The 22,735-nt window shown below is 29.2% G+C and overlaps 1 protein-coding gene across 11 annotated transcripts in view; it reads left to right on the top strand.

Moving 5' to 3' along the window:
* The window catches only part of Phcl-1 (pH-sensitive chloride channel 1), a 47,737-nt gene that overhangs the window by 8,560 nt on the left and 16,442 nt on the right, over positions 1–22,735 (top strand). For 7 of the 11 annotated variants that reach the window (XM_070299501.1, XM_070299496.1, XM_070299497.1 and 4 more), the window contains exons 2-8: positions 7,616–7,793; positions 9,780–9,950; positions 11,240–11,328; positions 18,077–18,141; positions 19,082–19,302; positions 19,671–19,753; positions 19,872–20,012. In XM_070299501.1, the coding sequence (XP_070155602.1) occupies positions 9,790–9,950; positions 11,240–11,328; positions 18,077–18,141; positions 19,082–19,302; positions 19,671–19,753; positions 19,872–20,012 (760 nt within the window). In that variant the 5' untranslated portion in view covers positions 7,616–7,793; positions 9,780–9,789. The other 4 variants (XM_070299502.1, XM_070299507.1, XM_070299498.1 and 1 more) reach the window with 4 other exon arrangements.

Below are 22,735 nucleotides of genomic sequence, written 5' to 3'. Positions count from 1 at the left end.
GCACATATGGAATTTTCGATTGAATAATTCGTTTTTTTGTAATGTTAAAAACCAGAGGTCATGTTTATATGAACTTTTTCTGTTATTTTCGTGTCCTGAACCCCCCATTGCAATACTTCCCACTTTTTAGAATACACCCTGTATCTATGTTTATATTTTTCCAAATAAACAATCAAAGAAATGATCGATATTGAAAAATATCAATAAAAAATGAAAATAAGAAAGCGGTCAATGGCGACTTGATGCACTCTCAAAATACGATATGTTTAATTTTCTCTAACCCGTCCAATTGCAAATAATGTCTCTTGGCACGCACATAGTGTGACGCAGTAGTAGAACTGGCTGTGGAATCGTACGTACATATGCTCAAAAATCTAAATATGTTTACGTGCAAAATCCGCGAGAATAAAAAGTTTGAAGCGCAGACATAAGATGCGGTATAATGTATAAAATTATTAAGAGAAGTTTAATGGAATAGGATAGAATAGAATGATTAATAATCAAATTAGAAATGTTAATATTCTAATCAGAATTGTTTGATCAGTCGAATAAAAGGGAAATAATGTAAAAATATTGTTTCTTCTTGCACGTGAGACGTTATGAGACATAAAGTCGCTTATCCAAGTAAATGCAATCACGGCTGAGTGAGTCAGACAGAACATTTGACCTTTGTTCATAGTGTTATTACTTATGATATCTCGATACCATTACATGTTGCCCCGCGATGCCATATTTGACGCTTTGACGAACGCGGTTTTATAGTGATAAAGTCTATGTCACATTACATATTTTGCGCTGATTGGTGTATGCATTTTATGATTTATTCATGCAATATTAAACTTTTAAATAAAAATAGAATCTAATTTTATAATTTAATAAGAATGTTATTAAAATAAAAAAGAATAATAATATTAAATAGAGGTTTACACGAGAATCAAATCAAATGTAATAAAAGAGCAATAGAGCCAAGCGCAGTAAATAGTGCGCAAAGGTGCTTTATTTTCAGTACGACATAAATCAATTTAACGGACGTTTCAGCTCCTTCTTTGACCCATCTTTGGCGTAAAAATAAATATTAATAAATAAAATTAAATAAATGAGTTCGCAGTCGCATGGTCTTAAACCGTTTAAGACCATGCCACTGCGAACTCATTTATTTAATTCTTTTAATCGTTAAAAGAATATGTCGCACGATAAATTTATTTTAATGTTTTTTAATTTTATATGTTGTTTTAGTTTCTTATTTGTTTATTTTATTTTTTTATTTATTATTTACAGCAATCTATTTTTATATTGAATAAATCATAGTATATGTGAAAAAATATAACATTACATATGAGATGGTCGCGACGAAATTTAGAAGGTTAGTCTCGTGTTGGCTGCGTGCGTCGCGTCTGGCTGGCACGGAAAGACACTTCTATGTCATGGTCATGATGTGGTTTTTCTTGGGTAAATATGCATAAAAAGTTACATCTCACCGATTTTATCGCTATTTAGCTTCTTCTGAGTAATTCGCCGCAAGAAAAATGTGAGGGAAAGCATTCGTTTAGAAGATATGACAAATTAAAGTTTCACAGTTTTAATGCTTTTTCTTGGGTATTGTAAAGTAATATTAGGAAAAGTAAAGTTTGTGTACGTTGCATTTGTTGTAGAGTAGATATGGAAAAAGTATTTGTTTACATTTACGGGATATGTACATGATCATAGATATTTTGTCAATAATCGGTTTCACTTATTATATATATTTCTCGCAGTTTGTTAACAGCTTTCAATATGCGATTACATGAATTTTTGAGTCATGTCTTTAATTTTACTTTTACAATTGAAAATGGATTTGGGTTAGGTTATATCTTTCGGAAGTGGAGCCCCCCCCCCCCCTGTAGGGGGGCCGGAACCCACTGCGTCCACGCATATGCAACACGAAGCGAGGTCCACCCCATAATTGTTGTGTACACGAGAAAGTATATGCGTGAATGCAGTGGATTCCGCCCTCCCCACAGTGGTCCTCCGCTTCCGGAAGATATAACCTAACCCAAATCTATTTCTGTTTTAAAACTAAAATTTGGTTTCGATTACGTTAGACCCTGTACCTATCTCGTAAATGTAAACCAAACATTTCCTGTCCTCAGCAAAAAATAAAATGTACACAAATATCACTGTTTCTAATTTTATTTTACAATACTTCAAAGAAAGCATTAAAATTGTGAAATTTTAATTTATTATATCTTCTAAACGAATGCTTTTCTCCACTTTTTTCTTGCGGGATTACTCAGAAGAATCTCCCCTACAACATATTTAAGTGGCGATAAAATCGGTGAGGTGTAATCTTTTATGCATATTTACCTTCTCTTGAGTCAAACTTTTGTTGGACACAGGCATGTATCTGTTATTTTACGTAGATGATATATAAATAAGAAGACGGTGACATATAAATATAAGAAAAAATTACTTTTTAACCTTTCTTTTTTATTTCTCCATCAAGAATAATATTTCTTAAAACAACGCGCACGCGCGCGCGCGTGTGTGTGTATCTGCTCAAAGCGGTACATTATCAAAACGATAATTTTTGGTTAAATTAAAACTAAATTGTAGAATATTGTGAAAAATAAAAAAGGAAATCAAATATTATATGAAGCAAATTTTGTATCTTGGCCCCATTAATAATTTATAAAAGATTGACATATTAAGAATTATTTTGACATGGCAGAATTTGATGAAAGAAAAGATATATATTTTAGTAATGCGTTAAATTTAACTTCATGCGAAATAAACGATAACATAATATATCAAATCATAAATTTCCTGTTATATTAGTTCATTATTAAAATTATTGTTAAAATCTTTCAATATTCTAAATACATATATACTATATTTTACAATAAATATATTATATAGAAACTGGTTTTTTTTTTCATTTTGATATGAAACATCTTGGGAAATATTGTAATTTTTATCTAATTTCTTTTTTTCTAGTTATTCATCAATCTACCAGTATTTGTTAACGCAGCTGCAACTAAATTAAAATTATGCGATAAATACAAAGCTCAAACAGAATTATTTGAAATTGATTTTTGTAAACAATAATCTATCAATAGTTTCAATCTATGAATAGTCTTGGGAATATAACAGAATCTCGTGCATTTGAAATGTATGCTGCTTCGATTAGAAGCTTATGTATACAGAAGTACAATGTGAAAACGATGGAAGGTAGCAATCAGTGCTATTGAAACTTATTATGCAACCGTAACTTTGCTTTTACTACAGCCTTCACCCTAGATGATAAGAAACTTACGTTATTATGGAACGTGGATATGCCAATATCATAAGTATATATGCATTTTGCACGTTTAAAAGATAATTTTTTAATAAGAAATTAATATTTTACACTACTTTACTTTTATATTATACACATGTCTCTTAACAAAGTAGAAAAGGATTTATACATTAAGTATTCATACATATTTTTCATTTATTTTAAAAGTTATTGAACTAACCAAACATTAAATATAAATAATTTGTCAGAAAATAGATGATAAATGTGAGAAAGATATACTCTCTTTATATATATAATATATTAAATATAATATATAAGATTTTCACAATTTTGTATTTATATTGAATTACTTTCATGAATTAATCCGTAATTAATCTGAGCGAGTGAAATGTTTTATTAATCGATTGATCATGTTGAAGATAGTAGATCGGTAAAGGTTGCAGTAAAAATCATGATTACGGGATTAAAAAGAGAAGTACAAATAGAGGCGGTTTAGCGATCGATTTTACTTGTTAATGTAAAAAATAAATAAAATTCTTTTTTTGTCTTTTTTATTTTATATACTGATAAAAATGATCTTTCTATTAAAAATATATAAACGTTAGTTCATACAGCATGTAATAACACATAATGTGATTTCTTATAAAATGATAGTTATTTAATTAATCTAACAGTTTTTGATTTTGCAAATGATAATTAGATAGATATAGAGATTATATATATATATATATATATATATATATATATATATATATATATATAAGCATTAAGTTTTTAATCTGATGTTATGTATTATATATTATATTATATATATTGATACTTTCAAATAATTATTCATTAATAAAATATTACAATTTTAATATAAATTGTACGTGGCAAATTCAACAATATAATGCATGTATATTGCGGATTATTAATAGATAGTTATTTGCATGAATTTCAAACCAGAGAGAAAAAGGCTGGGAAAGAACACACATTAGAAGCAGCAAACTCGTCTATTCTCGCGGACACTAAAGTAACCCATGTGCATCTGTTCTCACGTAATTTTTTTCTCATACGAGGTATGAAGTCAATCTCGGTCAGGGATCGAACCGATTAATAAGTGATTTGTCAAAACCGTGATATTGCAATTGAAAAGTTGTATACATTTAGCCCTTATCGTACTTGCAATAAATGACTTATATCATATATGTACGAAATAAAAATTGATTTCAAAATGTTTTACAAATTTTTTTGACATTCCACATCTTTCTTATATGTTAATGAATATGTTTTTTTATTAATTTAAAAAAAAATTATGCATATCTATACATAATGGTCAAAATTTTTTTCTGAAATTCTTTCGCTTTTTGTCATCATGAATTACCCCTATCACTTAATATGTCAAGGTTGGTTTAAGTATCATTTCCTTTTCTTATCTTATCGATATAAATAATCGCGCGCGAGTGTATATTCATTATTTCACCAAGAAAATGTAAAGTGGGCGTGCGGTGGAAAATATAAAGATCGATAAGAGCACGCATACGTTATCGATGGTATTACGAAATAGAGTAGCCAGAGTGGCCAGGGTCATGTTAACGAACTTGCGTGTTTCGAGAATCATGAGATTATTGTGCTAATTCCAATGTAATAATCAACTCTCCTAATTATTTCTTTCGGAATAATTAGTTATTTCAAAAGAGAAAATGCTCGCATATTTGTGTTATATATAATACAGAATACACACACACACACACACACACACACACACACACACACACACACACGTGTATATGTATATGTATATATTCCGTATATAAATAGATATTATAAATAAAAGTATTTTACATAAATAGATATTATATATATAAATAGTATTTAACCTGTTGGCTATCTAGCACTGATTTCCGTACGTATTCATTTTATTTACACGGGAAAAGCTCATCAACTTTCTAAGAAACATGTAGTCTGAGAATTGATATTTGATCCCAGGACTTGCCGACTATGAGTGGGCCGCTTCTGTAAAAAGTCACACGTTATCCTTGATGTTCATTATATTCTACATTAAAATTGTTATATCTGATAATGCATAATATGATTGTGGATTTTATTAAATTATGTTACTCATATCTGTATAATCTACATATATGTATAGATATCTACAACCTGCGTTATCAGACGTAACGATTTTAGACTTCATCACAATAACTTTGGCCCGAAATGTAAGTAGTTTTCGGAGGCTTTTTTGACGAGAAACACGGAAAAAACAATAAAAAAAATCTAGAATCAATAATTTGCAAGATATAGCAATAATATGAATATTCTACAAAAGGTAAAATTTCAATTTTAACAAGGGAAAAAATTAACAAAAAATATTTCATTGGAACAGAGATTATAACGAACAACTATGTAAACAAAACACATCATGAACTTTATTATCCATATACATTTAATAGAGCGTACCTTAGCACATTCATTTATTTATGTGTAGTAAATTGAACGCGTGGGAGGAGGAACTCTGCCCCTCCCCCCACTCCAAAAAGAACTAATCTGACTCAACCTAGTGCGAGGGGTGAATTATTATTTAAAATAAAGAGGTTACGTTAGTTTTTTTCGGGATAAGGATGCAGGGGAAGAGGCAGAGCCCTTCCCCCACTCATGCATTCAATTTACTATATATAAATAAATAAATGGTGTCTGAAAATTACATATAATTTCTAGAAATTTTTTGCTAACAACTTTTTAATAAACAAAGATGAAACTTTTTAACTATTTTCCTCGTGTTTGTCGTCAAAATTGCCTTCAGAAACGACCTTTTGGAATAAGGGGGTAAGATAAATAGGTAAGATAAATAGGAGGTTAAAGTTATTATGATCGTGTGTATTTTAATATTGAAATATAACAGATTAAAAAAAAACAAGTTTTTAATGTGTATAAATTTTATTCTTCATTGGCATACCTAGACCAAGCAGTTTCCATTCTTAAAATAAAGCTAACTAGTTGACAGAAAAACTGTTAGACAGAGTCATCTTTGAATATTTTCTTTTTTATTTCTTATAATACAACGACCATCTAAAAGTAATCAACATTGATTGGACGATGATTCACACTTTCTTGTCGCATAGTTTTTCTGTCAACTTACAGTTTCTCTATAGGGAAATTATATGAATGTTTGGTCTTTATAATATACGTTATTGCTAATTGGTAGATTTTTTAATATCATTATTTTTTGGAAAAAAAATAGATTTAAACAATAGAGTATACATTGACAGCACTTCTTTACAGATTCTGAAAAAGACTTGGTTTCTGTTTTCATTCCGACAATGCGCACTTCAAAAATATATTATCATTAAAATTGTTGATATTTAATTTTTTAAATTATATGTGTGTATTTATATGTATGCATATATTGTTCCAATATTAGAATTATTTATCCAATAAAATCCAATATAATTGCATATTAGATATATATTCGTATATATGTGTTTAAATATAAAAAATCGTAGGAACCACATAATATAATAGAGAGAACATAATTAAAAGTATTATAACTCGTTGAAAGATGACAATTTATAATTACTACAATTTTCTTATATTATTTGATTATAAAGACATAAGAATTTAGGATTATGCATGCTTGAACGAGGACACGAGGCCAAGGTTTAGCATTGTGATATCCTTGAGCATTTTCTGTTATCCAATGCTAATGTTTCTCACATTTTACCGTCAACTTGTCGCAATGCGAATGTTGCATGCATAAAATCTAGATTGCGCGCGCGTTGCGATTTATGAGTAAGCTGGTTATAAACATGATTTTACAAAAAAATTATTTTCAAACTACTCTATTATGTATATGTAATTTATCATAAAATGGATGCATGGATGTTCTTTAATTTTTAATTTTTATATTTTCAATGTTTAATATTAAAAATATATGTATGGAATACTTTATATACAGGGTGTCCCAGATCATTTGGAACAATACTCGTGTGCAGATAGAGCAGATCAGAATGAGTCGAAAAGTCATCTTTTATTTTATAATGCTTAATAAAGGAGTTATTATTGAGTAAAGTCTGGTCAATCAGCGCCAATCTTTAGCCAGGCGCACATCGGTGAGCCGCGCGCCGTGAAGTGTGCGCTGCCGCATACTATCAGATCTCCTATACAATATATATTTTTTCTTAAATTACATTTTTTCTTACTTGATAAAATATTAATATTTATGTCTTTTTTACGTTCGCATTATCATGGCAAATATTTGAAAAACACAATAATCCTTCTTGCCGCGAAAAGGTTTCTCTATGATCATTATCCTAAAAACAATGTATCATGATTGACGGCATTATTCGTGTTTTTTTTTAGATGATGACGGTGGCTATGTTGAGATGTTAATTAAATGCTAAAGGATCTTCCACTTACAAAAGTGGATAAAGAAGACCTAACACGGAAATGAGTGCTTGTAAAAGTTGAAGGAGAAAATCTACACAACGAATTACAACAGCCTGCCTCCATTGCGACCAGCCAGATATCTCACATTAAGGTACGCGAATATAATACAAGATTCAAAAAGTTTTCTATGTATGTGTTTGGAAGCAATCCTGGTAGACTTTTTCGGAATCACGCGTAAATCTGTCTGCAAACTTTCCTTAATGTCTTGAACCATCTAAAATTGGCTTCTTTTCAAAATGGTTTCCAATTTAAGAAAAAGGAGAAGGTCTGCCGGAGCCAAGTCAGATGAGCAGAATGGCCGAGGAAGTATAATCTTTATTTTAGTTAAAATATCACGGATAAGCAACAATGCATAAGTCGATGAATTATCATAATGAAGAAATTAACGATTGTCCTTCCAACTCAGGTTTTTGTCTCCTGACATTTTTTTCATAGATATTTTAACAAGAGAACACCATACTATTTTCTTTTTTCTAAATTGAAAGTCACTCAAGAACGATGATTTTAAATGATTTAAAATATCAAGGAAAATTTGCAGACAAATCTGCGCGCCATCCTACCAAAAAACCTACCAAAATTGCTTTTAGGAATAACAACTGTGCTAGAAGCGGTGTATCGAGAGAGAAAAGAAATACTTTGATTCAAGCTTAACTAGGTTGCATAACGAGGGAAAAAAAATTTTGTCGCACAATTATATTGCAATTGATCTTATTTCTCACCTATTTTTTACTCCTTGTCCTTTCGTTTTGCGTAATTTTTCGTGTTGTTTTGCCGATATGAATCGTGTCACGATGTAATTAAATAGTCCTAGCAAAGTTTCTTTCATTCCTGCAGACCCTCCTCATGACTATTGCTCTAAAATGGTTAAGTTTGTTCTTTGCGACGTTGTTAATATATAAGTTCATCAATTTGGCAAACATTTGTTACAATCAAGTTTCTTCACTGCCAAATGATGAAGTAGATTAATAAGATTATCTGTGAAATTGATCGAGATTCAAAATTTATTTTCATCATCAATACGGTTTTGCATATTATTAATATTAACTGTACAACTTTACCAATAGGTGTTAAAGAAACATATAAATATAAAAATATCTAAAATATATAATGTAGATATATAATAATATCGACAATAATAATACAGAAAATAATAGCTACTTCGACTTTAACAATTTTCAAATATTTTTAAACATCTTTAAGAGTTTTATATTAATTAAGATACTATCGGTTAAAGATTAATGTTGCGGAAAAATTAAGTGCACTATAGCATTTTGATTTACGCTAGGTAGCAGTATGTAAAAGGTTCGTTATTAGAGAGTCCTGACCACAAAGTGCCAGTTATGTATGTAATGTAGATGAAGATAGGATTGGGAGGGTAGGCTGAGATTTGTAAAGTCACAAAACGTGAGAAGAGCGTGATATGAAAATGAATCGCGCGCGAACTCTCAGAATGAAACGGGTTGAGTCATATGTATCTATAGCGTCTGGTACCGCAACGTTCCGTATTGATCGGACGACATCAGCTGTACGCTGTTGGTAGCGTTTACACTACACATGAACGTTTGTTGGTTTAACTGCCGTTGCTCACTACCACTGTTCGCGATGCTCTCTTTTCCTCTCTGTTACGCAATGATATTAATGTGTCACAATTATGTAAAAATAATAGAACGTAATATATCAAAACATTTATAATACATATATTATTAAAAACTGAAAATTAAATTTTGTCAATAAATTTGTACTTGATAACCTATTTGATACTAGTTATTATATCATAATATTATAAAGATATTATAATAAACATATTTCGCGATCTTAGTTATTACAAAATGCCTTTATTATGAACGCTACTTTTAAGCAAGCAATGCTTTAAGCAAGCAAACAAGATTGCCAATAATTATAACAAATTAACAACTTATTATAATAACAACTTATTTAACAACTAATTATCAACTTATTTTTATCAATGATTTCTTGAAAAGCTTTATTCTCTCTTTCAAAACAAGAGAAATCATAATTTACATTAATTAAAATATTTTTTAATATTGATAACAAAATACTACTTTTTTTGTTTCAGATGACATAGAATGGGTTGGGTGGCGCTAGGGCGGTGTGCGGGTGGTGGTGGCCGCCTCTCGTCCATCCTTTCGCTGTCTCTTACTTCCCTTGCTAGCTCCCTCATCTTCACTTTCCTCTGTATCCTTACACTTGCTTTTACTCTCGTCACTCTTGCGCGTGCTGAAAACATGTACGTATTGCACATATAATAATTGCTATATGTGAATTGTTTCTTAGCTTCTCGATCGTCTTATTGGGCAATTTACTTTCACAATCTAAAAAATAAAAATAAAATGGTAATATTAGAAAAGCGGTGGAAATGACGAGAAGCTAAGTCCGACTATATTGTCGTAGAACATTCATATTTAATTCTTTAAAGAGGAAGAAAGATTGTATTATTGGCAATGAATGATGCAGATTTAAATAAATTTTATGTCTTCTGTTTTTTTTTCAATATGAAACTTAAGTTATCAGCGACACAGTGAATAACAAATAAGATCTTTTAAAAATAATCTTATTTCTACATAGATAACAAACTTAAAAAGGAAATAATTTAGCATCTTTTACAATTCTTATATCGTTAAAATTGCTATACTTGGTTTACTATAATATTCATTCGTAACCTATAAATGTGGCTTATGAGTTATGATCTCGCAATCAATGCGCAACATACATATTGTATTGGCACAATATGCACAATTGACAAAAATATAGTTCTTTCTTCCTACTTTAGAGCAACTTATACATAAATGTCTGTAATTGATTATTTGATAAATTTGTTCTGTTATTTGTCGGAATCTTAATCGAAGAGAGCGAGATGAGAATTACGACAATTTTCCTGCATGTAGAACTGTATAATCTAGGATTTTATAGAAGAATAGAATGATCAGTATTTTTATGTCATTACGCGATTAATAACTGGTGATGAAAGAAATCGAGTATCAGTATTACGAATGTTTCGAACGTATTATTGCATCGAATGTGATAGCATAAGTAGCTCACAAGTGGTGAGTTCACAAGTTCTCTGGTAGTATCTTATAATGTAATACACAGTGAAGTTAGATACAGTTTAGTGCTTTAGAAAGCTGCGTCTGTTTCTAATAAAAATTGGTAGATTTTTATATTATTGTATGTACACGCATACATTAACATCTCAAATGAATGTGATATATTTCATATTTAGAACGTTAAATAAAACTTTAATCAAATTAACCTCGGCCATTTCGAAGATTGATGTTCTTAATTTTATGAACGTTATTATTCTTTCTTTATTAAAATTCAAAGAATTAATTTTATTATTTTTATCAAATTATTATATATTGTAATATTTTTTATTATTCGTCATGATCACAACAAAACAATCTTCGAGATATTGAGATAGGGAAGGCTACCTACTGGAAGTTTGCGGGAAAACTCACTCTACGCACTATGAGTTCGCCATGTTTCTTCTGGATGCATCTACAGTGCGTTGTGTTACAGCTTCGAAGAGGGCAAGTCGGACAAGGAAATTCTGGACAACTTGTTGCATTCGTCGCGTTATGACAAGCGGCTTCTACCCCCGGTGCAAGGTACACTGAGGCCCCATCCCACTGCCCATCAAGGCGACTACAACCTAACCTGTATCCAATGACCCCCGACCATCCAGAGCACCTCGAACATCATCGGCACCGCTACCACCACACGCACCACACAACCACAGCTCACTGCTCACCCTTCATCGTAAGGGTACTCTCTATAAGTCAATTTGTCCTCGAAAATATAAAAAAAGAATAATATAATAGAAATATAGGAATATATAGATGAGGAAAAATAAGACACGCATAATCGAGAAAGTGAGACGCGATTCCAACGAGAGATGTGTTCGAGAGAGCAAATCAATGATTTTTCTCTCATTTTGATTTTGCGTGTTTACGGCAAAAGTATATATTTGAATAAGCAATTTTCAGAATTATTAAATGTTTCTTTTGTCAAATTAAATTGATTTTTCTATTGATTTTTCTCTAATCAAAGAATGAAAAAGTAAATAAAGTATTAGATGAGGATTCTTCAGTTCCCAATATATTGTAGCAATTATCAGACAAATTTTTGTTTGTGACTTAAGGCTTTTTCGCTTTTTATCTCTGTCATAATTCTAATTTAACTTTTAAAAAAATTTTATCGTTATATGGTGTATTTGACAATTTGACTAATTCATTAGAAAAATAATGACATCTTTTGATATACATTATGACCCATATTCATGTAAGTGAATAGATTCGCGGTTTGATTGAGAGACGCTAATATGGCTCCGTAGAGCTAGATAGAATATCTGAGTTATTAATGGCTCCATGACATATTTAGTGTAGATATGATTAATAATAATAATTGCTTTTATGCGGGCTATAATAGTTACTAGCAGTATAATTATTAATAATGTGTTAAAAAGCGATACATATATCTAGCGCCGTTGTACGTTGTAATATGCGAAGCAAGATTCCAGTAATCTACCTATCATTAATTTATCTTCTAATTTTGGCACTTAAGCAAATTAACAGAAAATAAATTTTAGATACTTATATACAGAACAGCATACATGTAATTTATGTTCAAATGGATTGATGTATATGAAAAAGAAACTAATTTCTTTATTTTAATAATTTTGCTCAAGTTTTTATCTTGTTCAGTTTTAATTCTTTTGAAAAATTAACTAAAATTTTAATTTATTAACATTACACATGCAGTTACTACAAGAATACGAAGAATTCTACAAAGTTTTTTATTAACTGTGCATCATATCCAAGTGAATCGAATAGTCGCTTGAGGATATATCCAAGAAACAAAGTGCACTCCAACAGTACGAAGATTGCATTATTCAGACTTCATCAGTGGAACGGCTTCATACACATCGCATGATGACACAGATTATTGATTCTTTCGTGGAGTGCCCTCGATTCGCAGAGCTCTGTTGGCATGGTATCTGTATATAATTTATAAATATTAAAGATTCCGCATATATATATATATATATATATATATATATATATATATATATATTGTGAATATATATATATATATATATATATATATACATATATATAAAAAGGATTCACATGGACAATGATTTAAGAGGAATAACAGATACCAATAATTTTGTAAAAAATTCGTAAAAAGTTAGATTTGGAAAAAGGATGGGACGTGGGCAAGGGTTGTTTGGTGTTATAGAAACATATACATTGGAAAACTTACACAATTCTCATTCTCAACTCTTTTAAGAACACTGTTCCCCATAAACGGTATCGCATGATCATACCTAATACCCATCAAACGCATCACAGTAACATTAAGAATATAATACATGATGGAAGAAATGGACTAGAAAGATATATATAATGTGATATTGAAATAAGCTGTAATTCTCTTCTACACTATATTATCAAAAATATAGCTGTATAAAATAAGCTATATAGATCAATATTCAGCCATAAGTGAAAATATAGAAGGCAAATCTTGATTATCCTAAGCGACTTTCTTGATACCGTTCTTGATACGGTTTAAGTGGAATAGACGAAGAATCTAGTTTTAAATGGAACAGACAGAGAATGCACAAAGTGAAGATAAGACGTGCGCAGGGCTGTTGGGTGTTACAGATGCTGATTTCTGCTGCGGAATGAGAAGGCCTGGTGACAGTACCGGTTTGACAAACCAGTCGTCGATCTTCTCTAACGACCTCGAGAACCAGAACAAGAACCAGAACAATAATCACTATACGTCGCACCAATACCTTCGCACTTACCTTCGCGGTCCGTCCTTTAAAGTTTATTTCTTGTTACTACCTAATGTCATTTACATTGAAAATAATTCACCATTATCATAATCTCTTTTGATTAACCTAAATCCTAAATTGATCTACGCGGCTTATTCAGTACTAACTTGATTTTCGGTTATATTAAAAAAAATTATAATATTATGACGTATATTATTAAATCTCTAGATAGAAATTTATGTGTAGCTTGGCTCGAAGGAATTATAAGAAAATTTTATTTTGTTAAGAAAGAAATATATTGATACATTAATGCATATTTTTCTATTTACAAATATAATAAATAATAATAATCGTTTTACGCATATAACAACATGTAATTAAATTTTCACAAATTGAGTTTTGTTTATAATTCAGACACTAAATTTGAAGACTAAAGTTTTAAAACCTAAAATTTAAACGAGAAAGTAATCATTTTATTTTATAATTTGGTACAAAAATTTCTGACTATTATATTTATATTTTAATTTAATGTTGACTGATGATTTTATTGTATAATACATTTTAGTATGATATAAAGGTATTATGCATATTAGGGGTAAATTCACAGATTTCAACAACGTTGATTTATACGTATTTATATTATCAAGGACACAGCAACGAATAACTGATAATAAGTAACTTTCAAAAGGTTTTAGCGCGCGCGCGCGCGTATATGCGTGTGGATCTGTATATATATATATATATATATATATATATATATATATATATATATATATATACATATATATATATATGTATATATGTGAAACATTATTCTCGAGGTAAATAAATTTTCGGGAGAGAAGTAGGAGAGAAAAATATATTTGCTTCGGCAAAATGTACATGGTATCAGAAAATTACGTTTATATTCTTTAAATTTATTTTATTAATAACTTTTTAATAAACAACAAGCGACAGCTAAAAGCTTTTGGAAGTTTCTTAAAGGGCCGTGACAATATATATTAAGGCTATTGAAATCTGTGAGGTCGCCCCTAAAAATATGCATAATTAAATCAATATAATAAAATCAGGTTCCATGTGAAAGCCGCGCACGCCTTTGCCAACAAGAAATAATCAAAATACTTTAGGAAATAATCGCTAATTGTGATTATAGCCAATTGTAAATGATTATTGATAATTATTATAATGATTATTGAATAACTGATTATTGATAAATTTATTGATAAACTTGATTATCGACAAATAACTGATATACAATTAATTGGAGTATTGATATATAATTGAGTACTGAATGGGCGTGTGTATGTATGTATCGATCTTTCGCGCGAGGGTTCATAAGTCGGTCAGGTAGTATACACACAAATATATCTCATATAATATTGATACTAAAATTTATTTAATTATACATTGTGATTTATTGTTTGAGAGATATTGTAAATATTTTTGCAGTTTTGCTAAATTTTGGTTAGAGATATTATAGTTCAATTGTAGATCATCCATAAATTTTTATACATATGTCCAATTAACTTTTAGAAACTAAACAGCTGATTTTTTAAATTTTTTCTTCATTTTTTCCTAAAATATTATTTTGATATCTATATTTAAAAATTCAAAATAAATAATTTTAAAAGATGTTCACAATAGAAAAAACATCCAGTTTTTAAAGATTTTTTATCAAATTTTTGTAGTAAAAATTGCTTTTAATTCAAATAGAGCGATAAATTACATAAGAATGTCATCGACGTATCAATGTCTAACTATTCTCGAGTGCATTAGTCATATTGATAAATACATTGTTGACTTAAATCTTCGCCATATAGTTTTATCAATCTTGTATCCATATACATACGTATCCGTACATTCATGTATACATACCCACAAAGAGATAAATAAATAAGGTGCATTGACAGTAATAGAATCAAGGTATGATGATGTTTAATTACAAAATATTTGATATTAAAAAAAGAGATATATACTTGATTGGTACTACGAGCTCGTGTCTGTGGGACTGTGATTTGTGATGTGTATGTTTAGTTGTGGCAGCGGACCTTTCCCCTCACCTATAATCATCATAAATTGTTTTTCATTCATTATGCCTCCAACTTCATCTGACTTTACGATATGTTTAGACATTATTGACACATTTCATTCGGTTAATTTTTGTTACGTGGATAAGACACTCGAATGAAATACTTTCTTTTGCCTCTATATTTAAAAATATAAAAGAACAAACTTCTTTGTGGAAATACTTTAGTAAATATGAGTAAAAGGTTACGAAAAAACTTCTGAAAATGTTCACGTTCCGATTTAGGTCAAATTTGGAAAATAAGTTTTTTTTTAGATAAAAAAAATGTATACAAGAAGGATTTTTTACGACTTAAAAGTTAAGGAACTTTTTTAACAATTTTTTATATTTTCTGTATATATTAACGTGCAATGTTGCACCATAATTATTTAATTATAAGCTTAAAATAGGCCAATAAGTATTGCATACAACTTGCGCATGCCCTTAGACCCATAACTGCATTTACATATATAACAAAATTTGTTATCTGGTATTTTACTATAATTTTCAAAATTTAACTGACATGAGATTGATTTTTACTGCAAAGCTAAATAGAATTTCTTATATATAGGGTGTCATTCTAATAAATACACGCAAATATCTCGTTTAACAATATGGATATCATGAAACAAGATTCGATATATCCGAAATAAGGTATCACGGGATGTAACATATCATTTTCATCTAAAAACGTAACAAATTAAAATCCATCGTATTACAGACGCAGCATGAGAATTGGTCGCCAATCGCAAGATCTACATACCAGTTTAACTCAGTTGACTTTCGTGCTCGATCTATCAATGCTCACTTCGTCATGTTCAATACGTTCTTATCAAAAACCGACACCGATGTGTGTTCAGACATTAACAACATGCATCAACGTTTTTTTTCAATTCATTATTTATACACATATGTTATGCGATTAATGTGACTGTTTCATATCTAATATAAATATCAGGATTGAAATTATAAAATGATAAAAAATTATGTGTGAGATTTTTTAAAAAATATTTCTTTTCAGTATAGAAATTTTATACTAATAAAATTAGATTAATGAAAACTTGATGATTGCTTTCCATTATTCTTTGCGAGAACTGGTACTTGAATATTAAAATAACTTTATATCGATATAAATTTTAGCGAGCTTATATATCTTACATCTTTTATCTCAATTCCATTATCTTTATTTATCGTAATAAACAAATTTAATTCTTAATTGTTTATATGTGACAATGGTCGGATCGCTGGCTAAGATCTGAGTCTTTGAGAGATTGAAACATTTTTATAAAGATATATTATAAGGACAAATATTTATCCAGAAACACATTCGTAATTTCTAAGAGAAATATATGCTATAGTAGATAACAATGCCCTTTAACGTACTAAAATTGTTGTTACTTTTTTATTCTGATTAATGAGATGTTTGTCTAGTATTATACAAAGTTTTTGTTATATGATAATGTAGTACCACCATAATTGTTATATGAGTTTTTTAACATATTGTGTTGGTGTAGTAATCTATATATACACAATTTTCTAGTAAAGTATATAATTTTCGCAAGTATCCTATAGGTGATGAGCAATGATTAATTATCAGATGGTATTGTTGATCGTTTCTTTGCGATATATATTATGCAAACTGGAGCATTCGTTGCAATGTCTTCTTGATCAAATGCTCTTTAAATCACAAAAGAGAAACTTTATACATATTAACGGGATGAATGTGTAACCAACAATAATCATTTTGGGATAAAACCAATCCGAGTCCTAATCACGACTTTAAGCTTTTTCCCAAGTAAATAGCATGTGCACAGCATGGCTCAAAAAAAGCTTTCAGCATATTCCTAAACAGTATCAGCTTAAGTTGATATATATATATATATATATATATATATATATATATATACGTGTGTGTATGATAAAAACAAACACATAGACCTAATATGCGATATTTCCATTACATTATACATATTTACATTATATTATATGGAAACTGAATTGAACAATTTCCATGCGATGAAAAAATTCTATGCCGATCGATCATATTTATATAATATTAATTGTTTGATACAAATTTTTTCAAATATGTGAATTACTTCTGTGTAAAGTTTGATGTAAAATTATTTTCTTCTGTCATATGAAGAATATGAATTTCGTTAAATAAAGATAAATTCAACAATGCTTTTTTCACGCTCAATTTATACTATGCTAGTGAAAATTCTTTCTGGTAAATTGCTCTATTAGTTAAATACTGTTATGTGTATCAAACTGTTATTTATCAAAATTCATATATTTTATATTACAGAAAAAAATAACTAAAGTAATTTACATATTTCATGATTTGTATCAAACAATACATAAAATATATTGTTCAAATTGCACAAAAAAATACATATTATTTTGAAGAAACAAAAAATTCTAAAAATATTAACAACTTTACAACTAAATATATGATCGATCGGATGATACAAAACATAAAAATTAAAGTCGTATTTGTTTACTGTTTCAGGAACATTGACTGTGAATGTGAGCGTACTGTTGTTAAGCTTAGCTTCTCCAGACGAATCCAGTCTGGTAATATATAATTATAGTTATAATGCATATAATTATAGTATAATATAGTTCTTTGTGTTCTAGTATTTTAATAAGAAAATAATAAATGTGACACTTCTTAAATATTAAACATTAATCTCAAATGACAACATTTTAAAAGTTTTGGAGTAAAAAAAGATTTATTTATCAAATATATGAAGTGTGACAATAAAGTAATGATATTTTTCCTTTTATACTGGCAAACCTGCAGCCTTTTACCTCTGACCATGTTTGACCTTGGCTCTTCCCCCATTTCAGCTCCAACTGATATGACTTTACATTTTGTCCGTCTTGAATAGCTACTTGAGATGTTAAGACGGGTTTGTGTAACGAAAATAGGATCATGTAATATTGCACAAAAGTATGCTATTTTATTTGCGTGAAACAGCGATAATCTTACGAACGTATGGAAAACTTAAGCAAACGCTTGGAGATGAGCACAAGTCTTTTGGTGGCATAAAATGTTTTCTGAAAGCAGTTATTGAAGACCAACAGTGCAGTCCATCCATCAATAACACGGACAACACAGTCAAAGTAAGGAAATTTGTACAATCCGATCGAAAATTAACAATTAAAATGATTGCAGAATTTTCCGTAATGTCATATTGCTGTATGATATTACGCAATCCCGTTTTTCGTTACAAGGAACACAAACCCGTCTTAATACCTCAAGCAGCTACTTCAGATTAATAGAATGCAGGGCCATGCTAGTTGGAGCTGGAATAGGGAAAGGATCAATACAAAACATTGTCAGAGGTAACAAGCTGCAGAATTGCCAATATAAAAAAAATCAATTTTATTACTTTATTATCAGACCTCGTATAATATATTTACCTTGTATATGTTCTTTTCTGGTCTCCATATATAATTATACATTAATTTGAATTACATCCATTACGATATTGCTATCCTATTTTCACAGAAATACGAGGTGGAATTTCTACTGCAGCAACAATGGTACGATCCACGATTGCGTTATAGTAATAGATCCAGATATGAATTTTTAAATGCGATTCACCATTACGAAAATATCTGGTTACCGGATACATATTTCATAATGCATGGAGATTTCAAGGATCCCATTATACCCGTACATTTTGCCCTGCGGATATATCGCAACGGCACTGTCAACTACCTTATGCGGTATTTATAACATTGATATATTTTATATCGTATATAAATTAAATTTTTTAAAAATATAAAATATATCTCAGATATATATTAATAATATATTTCTGCAAAATAATAAATGAATATTATTGATTCAATATTAACGATCCACATTTTTGAACTGCATATGGGGAATGCTTCTGGTTATTTAGTATATATTATTACGTTTAATCACTTTCCTACATTTACCACTCTTTTTCTTTTCATATTGGATTAAAAATATTTAAATAGAGATATAATGATAAAATCAATTTTTAAACTTAATGGGAATTTTTCCAAATAACTTGAAATAAATATCACATAATCGACACTTATATAAATAGTTTACTACCATTTTACAGGCGTCACCTTATCATATCCTGTCAGGGTAGCCTTAATATCTTCCCCTTTGACGACCCATTGTGTTCATTCGCGATTGAGAGCAGCAAGTATCACGTTTAGAATAGAATAACTTTTGGATACAAATAATATAAAAAACAATTATATTTTTTAGGTATGTAATGCATGAGAAAGTTAATAAAATCAATATTTTTATTTTTTAGTATCTTACGAGCAGACAGCGATTACGTACGTATGGAAAAACGACGAGGGTACGTTACGAAAAAGTCCAAGCCTAACGTCACTGAATGCATATCTCATTAAGAATCAGACAATCACATGTCCGATCAAAGTGAGCTGGAGAGGTGAGTAAAAAATCAATTGCTCGTTTTATAAATCCATTTAGAAAAAGAATACGATTTGAGATGATACGCGCTTATTTTTAAGAATGTTTCTGAAATTCATTCTGAAAATATTGTAATGTTTTTATATGTTTTTATATATTCGTTGTAGATTATCAAAATTTAATTTTTTTCTGCCATTCTTTCATTTTTCTGTAACCCGTTATTACAGAAATTCTTATATAAAAATGTTATCATTTTATTGAAATGGTAAAAAAAAAATATATAATCGTCTTTTTATAAGTTTGCTCTTTCGACGATTTCATCCTAAAAATAAACTTTACTTTATGGATTATATATAACAAATGCAGTATATTATTGTATTTGGCCATATATCTGACCGATTATGGTTTGCTGATCTGAATTGCTTGTTATTCAAATCTTTTATTCGACATTTATGAGGTAACCTACCATTATATCTATTAGCGACGCTTTATCATCAGATCAATAAATCCGACAAGTATATTACCGCATCTATTAAAACACCTTTAAAAATATGTTTTTTTTCCAAATCCATAAATTATAGATAGAGTTTATTAAGAATCACTATTTAGAATTGAGTGGCATAAAATTTAATTCTTTAAATATTTTTAAATTGTTATATAATCATTTTTAAATGTAATAACTTTAATCAATCTTTTGACAGCAAATTTAATTTTTAAAAATTTAATTTTGACTTTATTTTGAATACAGTCTTTCATTATTTAGTTTAATCGCATTTTTTGAAAAACGATCAATGTTGTTGGCGATGTTTATAGAGCATATTTTTCTATAACAAAAAATAAAAAATGCACGCATGGCTATTATCTGGCAGCATAGTCCATGTTGTTTTTTTGTCTTGTTTTATAAAACGCTTAATTGACTAATGCTTTAAATGCGCAACTGATGTTTTTCAATATCGCGTTTTTATTTCTTTGCTTTTTTTACTAGATAAAAGAGCATTTTTTGAAGAATTCCAGTTTTTTTTTGCGCAAGATTAGCTTTTTCAATTTTCTATGAATAATCATACATTTTCTTAATTGAATAAATAGGTATATATTAAATGTATGTGTGCGGAAACATTAATATATGTATAGAATGAGGTGCTAAATAAGTTATAATAATTCTGTTTCTCTTATTAAAAAAAACATTGTTCTAAGTTAATTTTTGAATAGTATGTTTATTTGAAACTTTTCTTGGAAAAAGATTTTCTTTCTATATATGTTTTTTATATTAGATAGAATGCTCCTCTTTGTCAAAATTATGTATATATGAAATATATGTATTACGCACAAAATAATATATTAACATATATAAATATATATATATATATATATATATATATATATATATATATATATATATATATACATAGTATGTATATAGGCGCACAAGAGAACTTGTGCATGTGGCGTAGCGAAGATCAAATATCTATATTGTGTTTCTTTTCCCATTTGTTCTTAACATCATAATATTTGTGTTCTGACGAGTGTACATAGAATGTAAAAATAAATTCCCTAGACTGTCCTAGAAGATGCATATTGGCAACCTTGGATCCTGTCTCGCTTTTCAACTGAGCCCATCATGGTTTGTTTTTAGGGTGAGGTTTTCTTTCTCGTAATGATTATTCATCGGAGCGTCCTTGAAGGATGTTTTCCCTTTGGCTTCTCGCATTTATAATCGATCTGTTTGTCAACTACAATATGACTATCGCGCGCGCGCGAAAAAATCCAAAGAAATTGCGAAGCTCATTGCACGTCATTTTGCTATCGTGCGATAAAAATAGAATTACGTTTAGTTGTAATATAAGAAAATTTTCTTTATTATCAATGGCTTCTGCTAACATAGAAACTAGGATTTATGTGTGTATATAAAATTTGCTGGCAAGCTAATAACTTTAAATCGCTTCTTGGTCGTCTTCTTATCTGCGGCAAGAGGCTTTCAATTTTGAAGTGTTGAACTTGTGTGTATATGCAGCATATCTTGGATATACATATATCACATGGATAGCTTTCTCGAAAATATCAAAGTAACAATTAAATTGACAAATAGGATATTGCCTGCAGTCTATTATCAATTCACCTCCTCCCCCGACACTTGTATTGCAAACTTTTAATCATATTGAAGAATTGGCCAACATATTTGTAAATATAAATAAAAAATATGAATATAAATATAAATTTATTTATATCATAAGTAATTGAAATTTATTGTTTAAAGATAAGTCATCAGTTGATTAATATATACTTCGCCCTAAAGAACTCAATCATGTCGGAAAGCGAGTTATGCTTGATCTATGTACTATTTAGAATAACGATGAAACGTAATTATTTGTAAGATTAACTATTTATGAGAAAAACTGAACGTAAACAAAAGTTTACGAAAAAATATAAATATAAAATAAAAACATAATTGTAAATAGGCGAAGAGTTTATATTTACATGATTTAATAAGAGCAAAGAACCGATAGATCTTAATATATAGAATTATCTAGTCTTCCAATTAATAATTTTTCTCAAATTTTAACAAATTTTTTGTTATCAGCGGTAATTGTAACTTTTACCGATCGTAATTTAAACTATAACACACACTTTCTAAACTAACGTTTAGTTCATTTTATAATGCTTCATTGTTATATATACATTATTGTTCGTTATAATAGAAAATTATCGCGAATTTGTACAATAATGGTTTGAAATAAAGCGACA

The sequence above is a fragment of the Polyergus mexicanus genome, unplaced genomic scaffold, assembly GCF_030449975.1.
Source record: "Polyergus mexicanus isolate NDT 795.1 unplaced genomic scaffold, iyPolMexi1.0 SCAF_7, whole genome shotgun sequence".
In the NCBI taxonomy this organism is placed as follows: domain Eukaryota; kingdom Metazoa; phylum Arthropoda; class Insecta; order Hymenoptera; family Formicidae; genus Polyergus; species Polyergus mexicanus.
The sequence above is the reverse complement of the archived record's forward strand: the minus strand, read 5'-3'. Positions and strand labels throughout refer to the sequence as shown.